We start from the raw sequence: 14,762 nt of genomic DNA on the forward strand, positions 1-14,762 counted from the left end.
TTCAAAAAGTACAAAAAGTTGGTTGACGATACTACAGACTTTTGTTATGACGGACTTAGTATGATAAGTCCATGTGAGCCTTTGGTCGACGATAACCCCTATATAACTTATATTATTTACATGGTTCACAATTTCCCCGAATAAGTAGTGGCTGTTCAATGCTATATTTCGAATCTTGTGTCTCAATATTGACAGGAACTTTGATCTATTTATACTGATTCTCCATTTTCGTGCCACTCATCAATGTCTAAAACAAAATCCTGAAGTTTGGAGATAACATTATTGAGCTGGGTAGAGCTCACGGCTACCGTTGCCATAGCAAGCTAACATAGTGTGGTTATCCAACTATTTATCCCTGAAAAAATCGTTTACGTAAAACAGGTAGAGGATGAGCTCAAGATAGGTACCCTGGGGCACTCCTGCAGTGATATTTTTGAAGGCTAAATAGATATTTCCTTGACTGACACTGAAAGTTCAACCGGGAAGGAAGGAATTCTGAAGAGGAATAATTTCCCGACTTAAGTTCATCCTAATTAATTTGTAGATCAACCCCTTAGCGAAAAGCTGTCTTTCGCCAGTGGGAAGTATGCTCCTTCAAAATTGCTCCACATTTTAAATAAACACATTTAATTATATTTTATTACATAGTACAGTTACGTAGCAAAAACGCGTTACACAGATCTACACACTACATTCTCAAAAACCCACGCCAACTCCCGCTCAGATCGAAACTTTTCTTACACAGTTGAGGGGTGCTACAACGCTCTCTATGAAAGATCTCAACAGCCAGACCTAGCATGAAGAGGGCCGTGCATTTCGTATGGACATGTTCATACCCAGTCAGCATAGCTCAAATATCTCATAACGGGAATACATAAGCGCTGGTGATTGCTATGTTCTAGTGGACTATGTGTACGGATTTTACTAAGGACAAATTTCGACATTTTATAAAGAATTGCTTACAAAGATTCACTTCATGAAGGACTATAAAGTACTACTTTAAGATTTCTATTTTTATTTATTTTTTATATGGCACTATATGGCACACTATACGGCAATGTAAAAACCTTTGATTTATTAATAAATACTAGAAAAGGGCGAACGTGCGCAGAACCGATTAACTGTAATGGTAGAGGGATGGTGCCCACGTCCTCCGTTACTACTACTACTACTACTATGTTGTAGTGAACACCTTGTAGTAGAACTGACATAAATCCTTCCCTATAGAAAAGCAAAAGTTTTAGAAAACCATTGTAAAAACGCTGGCTAAAATACTTCATGGTTGAAAATGTCACGGATATGACCCTGAGCCTTGAAATATTCTTGAAAAATTGCTAAAGAAAATTTATTCATCAGGAATATTTGAATTGCATTACTCGATGAGGATGGCTGCACTGGAGATAGAAGGATAGGTAGAATATTTAGTGAACTTTTTTTGCAATTGAATTCTGCGAAGCATTTCTGTTTTCTTAAACTGTCTAAATTTAACTTTGTAGGCTCGGTATACTTTAGAACTCGCTAGGAGGCAGACTTCGCATACAGTGCCCATTTCCTTATTTTATGCTACTCAGTTAATGAAATTTGCCGATTCTACCTTACGCTTTTTTGCTGAGTAAGCTTTGCCGCACATGGAATCGCTAGTGGAGATTCACAGTTATGACTGAAGTATCCCAAGTTAAAAACCTGGCCAAACGTTAATATATTCTAAAGATACAGCTATTAAAGCCTAATTGCACTCTGTAAATGTGTTTGACCTCTTCGTAAATGTATCTTTAAATGCCTTAAGGGTCGTCAAGTCCATTAAAGAATATGTCAATTCGGGCCATGAAAAGATGGAAGAATCTATCCAGTCAATCCAAGAATAGCTCTTGAAGCAGATCAAGTGGAAATGGAAAGAGAAATTGCTGCCATAATAGAAAATAAATTCGAGGCTATGGACGGCAGAATGGATGCCTTGAAAATGAAATTGGAGAAGCTGAAGAAACCTGAGGGAGTCGGGAAAGAAATACGTTCAAAAATTTGGTATAGAGAAGCAGAAGGTTTTTAGATCAAAACATGCCTGGCAGATATTGTTCATTGTAGCTGCATTTGTCGTACTAAGTACGATAACTGACGTTTTCCGTAGGTTAGGTTTTTGACGGAGACTGTGTTAGAAAATCAGAATTTATCTGCTTTAACATTTTGCAAAACTTCCAGTTAGAGTCTCTTATAGCATAAACTAAACTGGAGCGAGTTTTAAAGACCCCTTGGATAGAAATATACAATGACTTAACGTTTAACTCCGATCACAGCTGTTCTCTCACTTACTCTGCTATGTTCCCGGCATTGCTAGGCATACGAAATATTACCTGCTTCGATTGTATCTTGGCAAAGCTGCCGTTCCTCTTATTTTTCCTTCTGATTTCAGGGAAATATTTTGTCAGCCTTTGGAGACATTGGTGAGTCGTTTAACGATATTTGGGAAGACTGAGGTGCTGGATAGAAATTCCGTAAGTTGCTCTAGGAACACGATGAGGCCTGTATTGTCCTCGGCAGTAGCTGAGCAAACATGTCCTTCCTTAGTTATTTGCAATAGAGCATTGTGATTAATGCCTTAGAAAACATTCTATCAGACACGTTTAATTTCTTATTGTCTTTGAATGACAGGTAAATAAATGTAACCAATCGTGGAGCTTGTTACAGTTTTCAGTTTTAGATGGTGGCGAGTGTATCTTATTTGCAGAGTATGGGGATAAGCTGCCTTCAACTTAATCAGAAATTTACTCTTCCAGCTGAGGAATTCTGAGTTGCGGAATGCATAATTTATATTAATTACATCAGAAAAAGAATAAGGCAATATAAAATAAAAGGAGGGCGCAGTGAAAATGAGATAATACACTATGAACTGCTCATAATGCTAGTTGTAGTACATGCAATTCAACACTTACTGTAATACAATTGAGGGATTCAAACAATGAAGGAAGAAGGAAATTTCCAGGACAACAAGCACAGTATTCCAACTAAAGTAAACACAATAATTCACCAATCAGGAAAATGATGACAAATAAGTTGCTTAAGTGTTCTGAAGTGTATTCTTTGTTCTGAAGTGTGCAGAGTCATTAGGGTTTTTGAAGAAGGAAACTTGAAAACTAAGCAGTGCCCTCGCGGGGACTCGAACCCTGGACCTCTCAAGTACGCGTCGAGTATGCTTCCAATTACACCACGAAGGCATGCGGAAAGGAAGTAGAAAATGCTTTATACGGATATTCCACCTTTTAAAGGGCAACTGGGGATGAGGGAACCCAATCGCCAGTTTCTGGTAGTGGCGAATTGTCGTCCGCGACCTTTTATTTTGGACGCCACATTTAAATTCATTAGCTTTTTGAAGCAGGGGACCTGAAAAATGTGCAGTGGCCATTAGCTTTTTGAAGTAGGGGACCTGAAAAATGTGCAGTGGCCATTAGCTTTTTGAAGCAGGGGACCTGAAAAATGTGCAGTGGCCATACACCACGAAGACATGCGGAAAGGAGGGAGAAAATACCTTTTAAGTGTTTCTGCAAATCATGTATTTGCATTTCATAGTTATAATTAGATTTAGTTTAGAAATTTCAAGCTTAAAGGCGATTATCAAGCAAATTATAAAATTCGTGTATGCCATTTTGTTCACAATTTAATAGTAACGATAAATTTTTAGGTCGCCAATTCGATGAGAACGGTAATAATGTGAGATGGGGAGACGACGTAACAGACCAGCATTTCAAAACAAAAGTCCAGTGTATTATAGAACAATATGGAAATTACACTACTGAAAATGGATTGCAGGTACGGTACATTTAAAGTTCTTTTTCTTTGTCTTTCGATGTATGTCGTCATTGATTTCTTTAAAATAAGAAATTTTACGATAACGCCCAAAACAGACTAATGTTCCATACACTTAATTACATCCTGTAAAATAATGTTGCGTCATTGTATTGTGGTTGTATATATTTATATTAAGGAACAATTGGACAAAAGGTGTACTCTAAAATAGGTCTTTCATCGTACGGCAAACATCAACTAAAAATTTTTAAATAAAATGCTATCACAAGACTTAAAAAGAATTGGACAAAAGAGTTTTTCATATTTAGTATAATAACTGAACATATTTATTTCTTCACAGATTGTGAAAGACATGTATAAGACGAATTAAATCTTTGCGAACTGCGTTTCAGAGGAAGCGGACTCCATATATAAAGCTAATCCTGTTGAAAATTATCAATGGTCGATGCATTAAAACTAGTCTGTTACTGCTGTATCGAAACGAAACCAGATTATCTGTCCTCCTTGTTCTTTGGTAGTCAACATTTCTGATTTTTTGTAAAGGTAGCTGAAATATGTAATTTAAGGAAAAAATATGCAGAATGTCTTCGTTCTTGTTAATGATCGAGTATGTAATTTAACAAAATAGTTTATTAAAATAAATGCATGCGTTATTAGTAAATGTGGTGAATTGAAAGTCTTATTATGAACTAATTCTTCCAGCGATCCTTTAAGTGGCGTCTACAGCATTTAACTCTTTGAAATAAATTTTTAATTTTGTGTATTAACTGTGAAGTGAGGTATCGAGCTTAATAACTCTGAAGACATAAGCCTAATAATTCTTACTGTGAAGTGACGCTGTGTAAATATTATAGACTGGTTTCCAAAAATGAAGCAACAAACGGAAAATTGATGATACCTCGAAAAACATGCAAGCAAGTTGGACGAAACTCGGCGACGATATTTATTATAGCGCTGGGAATTCAAAAGCATGGAGAAATATTATACAGAATATTTCATTTTGCGATGTCACCAGAAATTTAAATCTCCTAAATTCGAATGTACAAATTCTCAGTTGAGAGTATGATCACCCTGAACAGCAATACAGGCCTAATAGCGATTTCAAATGCTCCGTATGATGTTGTCAGTAAGCTGCATAGGATTCAATGCTAATTGATCGCTTAAATCAGTTCTAACTACGCCCATCTAGAATTTAGGAAGGGGACTGGGGGCCAGCAATGTACCTTTCAAGAACGTTCCACACATGCTGAATGGATTAAGATCGGGAAAGCGTGCTGCCCATTCTATTTGGACTATAGTTTCTTCTTCAAGAAATCAGTGCACGAGATAAGCAGAGTGAGCATGGGCATTATTTGCTAGCAAAATAAAAAGATATCTCCATTTGCCGCAGCGTACGGAGCAAGGACCGCATGGGGACATTCCTGGGCATGATGTGTATATATATATATGGATTTCTTTTGAGGTTTATAACCAAAGTAATTAGATTTTTTTCCCTTCTACATTTTGTTTGGTATGTTATTTTTTCATTTTAAAACTTTTGTTCCTCTAATGTTACACATTTTAAGAACTAACTCCCCTTTTATTATTTTTCATTTATATTTTTTGTTTTGGAATCAAACCTTTATTTATTTTTTCGTATGATGGATTGCATCTAGTTTAGAAATTTTTTTTAACTCGGTCCGTTGAAACTGAAAATTATTATTATTAGTTTATTTTGATGCTATAATTTATTTAACAAAAACGCTTATCCCGGCCTATGGAGCTTCAAAATTCACTTATGCTTTTGCACATGTCCGATTGTTTAAATTTGCAGGTTTTGTTTTTTGGACTAGGTTTGCTCAATAAAATATTTTTATGTGTTTTAATTTGTTTATGTTTTTCGATGTTATATTTTTGTGATTGTTTGCACTGCTTATTTTCCCCTGTATTGGTTGGTCTGATAAAAACACAGATTACTTAGGCACTCATCAATATTATGCAGATTGCTTTTCCGAGATTATTTTAAGTTTCAAACCCTTATTTGTGTCTTTATTGCTTCAGAAACAGACTGGTTTATTTAACTTTGTTCGTTTCACTCCCTGACGACGATGCAGCGAATGTAAATTTCGAATTTAATTTTTCTCATTCTCTTGCATTTTCCCACTCTGCTTCTGGTATTTGATTTTTACTTGTGGTTTATTCTGAAATGAATATGGGATCAATTTTAAGAGTATTATTATTTAATTTAATATGCATTATTACCATCAGTTGTTACTGCTTTCATCGCACTTTTGGATTAGATCTTGAACTGCCTTTGCATTTGTTCATTTTATATGTGTATGTATATATGCACACATAATTATGCATGTACTGCAGAGTCATGAAGTGATTTGAAGCAAGAGTGCATGAAAACTTAGTTATGCCTCACCGGGAATCGAACATGGACCTCTCGAATACGCGCCGAGTATGCTACGTTAAACCACTGGCATACTGGGAGGAGGAAGTGGTGTGGTGTGGTGGTGTATTTAATTATGGCAAAGCACACTAGGGCTATCTGCCTAAGGGGAGGGATGCCTTCGTGGAGGACTTTCTAAGGGAAACTGGCTCGTATACCCGTTACACATGGGGAAAACCACGAAAATACCCATGCAGCCAGTCCGTTCGCGGAATTCGAACCTCGGATCGAACTACCAGTGTTCAGCTACTTTACCGCTCGGCCGCTGGAGGGTCTGAGAGGTGGAAGAAAATACCTTTTAATACCTCTGTAATAAGGTGGTCTTAGAACAAGTTTCGCAACTAAAAAAATTGTGCAAGTGCAAAATAAAAATAAAGATAACAAAACATGTAAACATGTGATTAAAATGTAAAATAATACAACCGAACGCAAAACTCATAAATGTAAAATATAAAAGTAAACGAAATAATAACATTGGCATTGCAAGTGTGTTAATGTTGAAGTAAATATAAATATCACGCAAACATTCGCAATAAATCAAAAGTCAAAAAGTAAATTTATCAAATTGAAAAACTGGAAAACAGAAGCAATATGCAAATATAACTGAAAATTATTAATTTCTATAGAAGTAAATTGAAATAATATTTTTTCCGTACTTTGTTTTAAATTTATTCAATTAACGTTTTCTTTACATATTCTGTACATTTTAACCACTTTCAATATTATTTTTGTCATATAACATTTTTCATGTCATATAACGTCCATTATATAAATTTTTGAGTCTTTAGATGTTTTTCTGTTCTCAGGCCGACTCTGTGTGAGAGAGGCTCTTGATACCAAGCACTTCTTTTTAACATAAATATGCAGATTTAATTTTTATTAAATACTTTATAACCCAGATTAACCGGTTGGTTGAATCTTTCCCTTTACGTTTGGAGAATTTACAGCATATCTTGTGAGTTTGATTGAAACATATCATGGAAATTAAGAAAATGTTATAATTTTCCATCAAGAAACACGAAATTATGCCCAAAGCGAAGAAATAAAAACATGTTAAAAGTTAATAATAGTTGGAAATTTAATCACAATCTATAAAGTTGTTAGGATTTTTTTAGAAACAAGAGATGTGAAAAAAGAGCAATGCTCTTGCAGGGTCTCGAACATGGACCTCTCGAATACTCGCGGAGTTTGCTAGCGTTACCTCACTAAGGCATGCAGAAAGGAAGGAGAAAATACCTTATATACTCCCCCTTTTAAAGGGCGACTGGCGATTAGGGGACCCAGTCGCCAAATCCTGCTGGTGAAGAATCATCATCCACCACCATTTTAGTTCTGGCTCCACTGTGGAGTCATTAGGTTAACGCTCCGAGTGAGTTACCGTTACATCACGAAGGTTGCGGAAAGAAGGGAGAAAGTACCTTATAAATCTTGCCTTTAAATTTGTGAAATTTATTCATAAAGTTTCTTAGTTTGTTGAATAGTATTCACTTGAAGCTTTTCCCATTCATAAAACTTTATTTCCTACAGCTAACTTTAATTCCAATCCAGTTCTATCTTAACGATGTTAGAATTCAAATATCATAATTTGCTTCGTTTCATTATTATTTTCTTTGGGAAATGGCTCTGTATTTATGTTTGCTTTGCTCCCGCAAAGAACGACAATATTTATATTGTCGTTGTTTCTCTCATTACATGTATTTTGGCTCCTGAACAAGGAAAGTGACTCCTGAACAAGGATTTGAATGTAGATTTGTTTTCATTTTTTTCTTGTCTGTCTTTGCTTTTGAAATATTTCATGAGATGTTCTGGTTGTTTGTTGAAGAAGTGGTCTTCTTCCAAAGACTTTTGAACAATTTGTTATGTTATATCGTTACTTTGTAGAGACATTAGCTTGTTTGGAAGCAGGAAAGATGAAAAATGAGCAACCGCCTTCTCCAGGAATCGAACCACGGATCTCTTTCAATTACTCGCTGAGCGTGCAGACAACAGTACCACGAAGGCCTGCCAAGAAGGCGGAGAAATACCTTATATACTCCCCCTTTTAAAGGGCGAATGGGGTTTTTAGGAGACCTAATCGCCAAATCCTGGGTGAGGAGAATCATCATCCAACACCCTTTTAGTTTGGGCGCAACAGACCACCACACCACGAAGGCATGTCAAAAAGGCGGGAGAAATACCTTTATTTATTTATTTATTTTTGTTTTTGTTTCAGTTTTTATTTGTGTTCCTTCTGTCAGCTTGCTAACCACCACTTTTTAATTTAGTTAATTTCTCAGAATGATGTACGACTTAAATAATTATTAATGTTAATTTTGGTACTTCTAAGCTTTTATTTATGTAAAATTTATCATATATTTATGAGATATATTTTACATATTATATATATATTATATTATATATTTTTATTTAATTTTTATCTCTTAATTATTTGCTTTCACACACACACACATATATATATATGTAGTGCCAGTGTTGAATACCAGATGGCGCACAGACTGCTCATCGTATAATTCTTTTAATGTTTTATTTTTCGTTTTGTCAACTGGCAACTAGATGAGTAAAAACTCATTCAAATTAAAAGAACGACGAAGATAAAGACGTAAATAAAAATGAAGAAGTTAATTCAGTTTATACTAACATGCTCGTTAAAAATGTAAATAATTTAAATGTAATTAAAAGTGCTGTCCTTTCAAGTAGTTTCTTATATGTCTTTTGTAGAAGATATTGCCACAGCTATATATATATATATATATATAACATAAAGCTATTTTATCTTATTTTTACAGTTAAATGGAATTAACACTCAAGGAGAAAATTTGGCTGACAATGGAGGCATGAAAGCAGCATTTTTGGTAAGCACAGATATTAAAAAATCTTAAAACTACAATTCTACAATTCCAGTTTCTGTTGTAAGCAAAATATTAAGTTAATATTGTGCTTACATATGTGATATAATATTCAATGTTGTTATTAAATACTGTTACAAAATATTTCAATGCAATTACAAAGTGCTGTAAGTTTACGTGTAACTGAGAAATTTTGCAGATACGGAATGGGCTATTAAATGATGTTTTACAAAGTGAGGTGGTAGAAGAATCTACCTTTTTAATGAATTATTACAGAAAATCTATTTAGTACAGGTTTCATCATGTCTGCTTGTAATCATGTTTAACATCGTCTGTCACATAATTGATTTGCGATCATTATTCATTGTTCATTAATCAATATAATCTCCTTCTCACATTCATTAATTGTTTTGATTGAAGAAAATCATCAACACATTTTAAAAGATTTAATCATTTCAGGTTTCGAATTGCAACAAAATATTTTAATAATTAAAAATTAAAGTTTGCATTTAGGTTTGTCATTACATATTTTAAGGTATTTTATATTTTCCTTACTTGTGTTTTCAGGTACCGACATTACAGCATGATATGCGAAAAATGGTTTTTCATGTTATTTTATTGTTGATTAAATTTTTATGTGAACGGTTACGTCTTACAATGGATTCAAACTTATTTAGCAGTTGCTTTAATTACAAATGAAAGTAATTCAAACATTCTTACAACAAGCTATGATATATATTTTTGTAAATAATGTGCATAACGTAAAAACAACAGAAGCAAAAGAAAATTATTTTATAGCAAAATGAAGAAGGATGCTACTTTGGTAGGCGGTTGCACGGATTTTTGGCGATTTACGTTGGCGCAATTCTTGGCGCGGTTTTTACAATCGTCAGCCATCTTCAAAAACGCATGTTTTTACGTATTTTATGCATAGTAAAGTATTCGAAACTTTAAAAAAATAAATATTGTTAAAAATAATGGATTAATTTTTCTGTTGAAAATGTCTATTTTTAAGATGGCAGGCAAATGTAAATAAATAAATTTACTATGAGTATAAAATACTAAAGTAAGGTTAAATTATTACTTTCATATAGCAAAGAAATAGAATAAAAACACCGCTATAAAAACATTGCGCCAAAGTTTAATTGGATTAAAATAGTACTTAAATTGAATATCAAATTAAAAACATCATACCAACATTTAAAAGAATTAAAATATTACTTAAATTCAAATCCTTCAAAATAAATTTTATAGGATATAATTATTTAACATTAAAATATATGTGGCAATAAATATCTCGAAAATTTTTGAAAATAGTGTATTCATTTTTTTAATAAAAATTGAAGTATACAATTATAAAATAAAAGAAAAATATGTATTTTTTGAGTATTTAATTGTCGTATAATGATACGTACCACAAAAAATCGGAATCATAATTTAAACATCAATGAAAACAATTTGAAAAATGTGATATAATTTAAAAAACATAATAAAGCAAAAAATTTGAAAACATTTGTAAAAGAATTTGAAAAATGTAATCTAAGGAATTCGAAGAGATGAATAATAAAATTTTAAAATGGCTCGGTAATGCACAAATATTCAGTAACCAATAAGGGAGCTGATTACAGCACAAATATTCTGTAACCAATCAGGGAGCTAATTACATGACGAATAGAATTAAAATTATTTAAATAATCATGCATAATAAAATCCTTTTTAAAAAAATGCAAAATTAAATTGTATTTTAATAGTTAACAGCCATAAATAATGTTTAAAATATTAGATTAAATTTATAGATATTAAAACCAATTACTTTTAAAGTAATGTGACGTCATTCATTACATCATCCACAACATAAAATTCCCTAAAATGTCATAAAGAATAAAATTTTTATTTCAAATAAAAATTCACAATTAAATTGATTTTTAGTATTTAAAAGCCATAAATAATATTAAAAGCACGGAATTTATGCATAATAAAACGCATTATTTTTTAAAATAAAATGACAACAATGTATCGGTTACCATAAATAACTTTCTAACAATGGGTTTACCATAAGTCGTATTGCTCACCAAAACAAAAATCGACAAAATCCGTGCAACAGTCTACCAAAGTAGCACCTTCAAGTTAATTTTCCAAATTTGCATTACTACACATTTATTATGCTAAATTTCACATTAATAACCCTTCACTTTTAAATGCATTGCCTGCACAAGAAATACTCTTGAAACAGAATAAATTCCTCTTCTTCCACAAAGAATATACTTAATTTATTCATATATAACTTTTAATGTTAACAATAGGTGTAATCAGATCATTCACAATATGATATATGTTGTGAATTACACATTTTATTGAAACTTACGTTTTCAAAATCAAAGGAATTCAAGCATTGAGATAAGCAAATGCTAGATTCATTGTATTCTCAGTTCAGTAAAAACATTATGCTCTCGAATTCGCTTAATCCGCAGGTGTTAGTAAGGGCATAATATTTAAGGCTAATTGTAGCTTGATTTTCTCGATATACAGAGTAAAAATATGCCACGAACATTATCAGTGCGTGGTAAGTTTCGTGTAAATGAAATGCTGACGATTAAATAATGCTATAAAATATAACTGCAAGATCTGTCATTTTCAGAAATTTTAGCAACATTTATACGCCATACGTTGATAACTGCGAAACAAGTGCAAAATAAAAGTAAACGCCAACGTACGTTCATACACAGAGTGTCAAAGATTCAGCATCACAGCAGCAATAGAAACTCATTGGTACATTTTGTGATCCCTCTCTCAGTGGCGAAACTGATAAGCACTTTTGAATTGTATCATCGGTACGGTAGTCAGTAAAATTTGAAAACATAATTAATTGAAAATGACGTATCAGTAGGAAAATAAATTGGTATCTGACTGAAATAAATGTCTGCAGTTTTTGTAGTTTGGAAAATGTCTTCTTAAATATAGTATTTTATATTGTTTAAATAAAAATGAAGTTTAGACGTGCTCTACAACGAGTTTTAATATTTCTCAGTCAATTCACTTTCAGCCAGTAAGATCAAAGTACTGGGATTGTTCTTTTACGACCGTTTTAGAGACCAAGGAGAGGAATAACAGTAAATTAAGTTAAAAGTAGAGCTGCAAGGAATTTACGAAAACATTTTACAAAATATTTACGAACTGTCTATATAGTGCACTCAGTTAATATAGAAGAGTAAGATACCTAGATCAGTTAATATAGAAGAGTAAGATACTCAAATCAAAATAAAACTGTCATTTGTCAACTTGCAGGGACATTATGTTATTTTTTTACGTCAGGAATTTAAAGAAATTGTGCAATGCTCTCGCCGAGACTTGAACCTCGGACTTCTCGAATACGCGCCGAACGTGCTGACCATTACACCACGAAGACATGTTAAAAAGGCGAGAGAAATACCTCATATACTCCCCTTTTTAAAGGGTAGCTGGGAATTAGGGGTCACAATCAATGGGAATTAGAGGTCACTGGTGGTGGAGAATCACCATCCATCACCTTTTTTAGTTTGAGCGCAATTGTAGAGAGATTAGGTTATTTTTTCATGTCAGGAAGTTGAAAAAACGAGCAATGCCCTCCCTAGGACTCGAAACACGGACCTCTCGAATATGCGCCGAGCGTGATGACCATTACACCACGAAGGCATGCTAAGAAGGAGGGAGAAATACCTTATAAACTCATCATGTTTGAGTTCGTCTTACCGGTAAGGGTCATCATCATCATCTTATAACTTTGATTACGGTAGTAGCATTTATTCATAAATGATGGTAAAAACTTCAGCTACATAGAACAAAATAAATTACAAATTATATTTTGCTTTTTTTTTTTTTTTTTTTAAGAATTTGAATCAACAGAATTTTTTATAGGAATCAAGTTGTAGAGACATTACGAGTTTTTTCGAGGCCGAAGAGAAGTCCTTCGCCGGGATTCGAACCACGGACCTCTGAAATACCAGCTCTGTGCGCTAACCAATACATTACGAAGGCACGCTAGGAAGGCGGGAGAAATACCTTATATACTCCACCCTTTTAAAAGACGACTGGGGTTTCTAGGGACCCAATCGACAAAGCTTGAGTGTGGAGAGTCATAATCCATCACTCTTTTAGTTCGGGCGCTACTGTAGAAACATTAGGATTTTGGGAAGCAGGAAAGATGAAAAATGAACAACCGCCTTCGCCGGGAATCGAACCATGGACCTTTGAAATACCGGCTTAGTGTGCTGACCACTACACCACGAATGTACGCTAGGAAAACGGGAGAAATACTTTATAGAGTGGACGTAAATGAAAGTAAATTTCTATCATTTTCAAGGTAATGCCAGCGGCCGAGTAGTTGAAGTGGCTGAATAGCTGCAATTCGAACCAGACTAATGGTTATGGTTATTGGAATACTGCAATGCATGCAATAACCTATGTGTAACGTTAATACGAGGCAATGTCTCTTAGAAAATTTTCACGAAGTTATCACTTTCATAGGCAGATAACAAACCTTCGCTTCGTCGTAATAATTTAGCCTAATTTCATTTTTTAAACAGTTAAACGAGCAACGTAAAACCTATCATTTTTTAGAGTGAATATATTATACATACACTGGCGCTGCGAAAAACACCTTTCATGAACTACACTCATGTCCATAAATTAAGGATAATGCAAAATCAGGCAAAGGAAGGTTTAGAAGCAAAACAAATTTGACTTATTTGTAAAGCTTATTTAATAAACAAAAGGGAAAGAGCAAAAACAGGTGCTATATGTTTGGTATTATTAAAAAAATTAGCGATTTTTTCTCCCTGGAGCAAATTACAAAAAAAAAACCTATTTACAAAAAACCAATATTACATGGTTGGTATGATTGTTAATACATTGTATGTCTCCCAGACGATGCAATACAGTCCGTACAACGCCTAGGCATGCTGAATATCAAATTATCGATCTGATCTTGGGGGATATTACACAACTCAAAAAGCAATGCTCTCCGAAGTTCCGGTAGACATGTAGGAGGAGGTTGACGTGCTGCAACTCGTCGGCCAAGCATGCCCCACACGTACTCTACTGGATCCAAGTCCGGTGAGAATGCTGGCCAGTCCATACGGGTGATATCCTCCGACTGAAGGTCGATTGAAGGCATTCGCTTACGATGTTTGCACGGTGAGGACGGGCGTTGTCATCTATAAACACAAATTGCGCGCCCATGACGCCCCGAAACAAACGTACATGTTGTTCCAGAATGACGTCCCGATAGATTCTGCTTGTCATGGTTCCAATTTGAATATGCAGGTCAGTTCTGGAACCCAGAATATTTCCACTCCAAACGAGCACTCCTGCACCACCGTAACGGTGTCGTTCAATGATGTTTTCTTGGTGTTAACGGGTACCTGGAGCTCTCTACATGAAAGTCCGGCAAGAATCAGACTGCAAGCTAAACCTGGACTCGTCGAAAAACATCACACGAGCCCACTGTTGTGGTGTTCACAATGCATGCTCTCTACTACAGGCTAACCGCAGGCGACAGTGAGTTGCAGTAAGTGAACTCTGACAGGTCTACGAGCATATAGACCAATCTGCCCTAAGCGTCTGTACACGGTCTGCCTTGAAATTGTCGTACCAGTGGCTGAAGAGAGCTGACGAGACAGGTCTGAAGCTGTGCTCCGCCTGTTTCC

The 14,762-nt window shown here is 34.4% G+C and overlaps 1 protein-coding gene across 5 annotated transcripts in view; it reads left to right on the forward strand.

The window, feature by feature from the left end:
• LOC118181861 (neprilysin-2-like) overlaps positions 1 to 14,762 on the forward strand; it is a 155,840-nt gene that overhangs the window by 129,355 nt on the left and 11,723 nt on the right. For all 5 annotated transcript variants that reach the window (XM_085812634.1, XM_085812632.1, XM_085812635.1 and 2 more), the window contains 2 exons: positions 3,674 to 3,801; positions 9,019 to 9,084. In XM_085812634.1, the coding sequence (XP_085668760.1) occupies positions 3,674 to 3,801; positions 9,019 to 9,084 (194 nt within the window). The remainder of the gene's footprint in view (positions 1 to 3,673; positions 3,802 to 9,018; positions 9,085 to 14,762) is intronic.

Source organism: Stegodyphus dumicola, chromosome 3, assembly GCF_044657685.1.
Source record: "Stegodyphus dumicola isolate Sdum_Otavi_A_Nest chromosome 3, ASM4465768v1".
Classification (NCBI taxonomy): Eukaryota; Metazoa; Arthropoda; class Arachnida; order Araneae; family Eresidae; genus Stegodyphus; species Stegodyphus dumicola.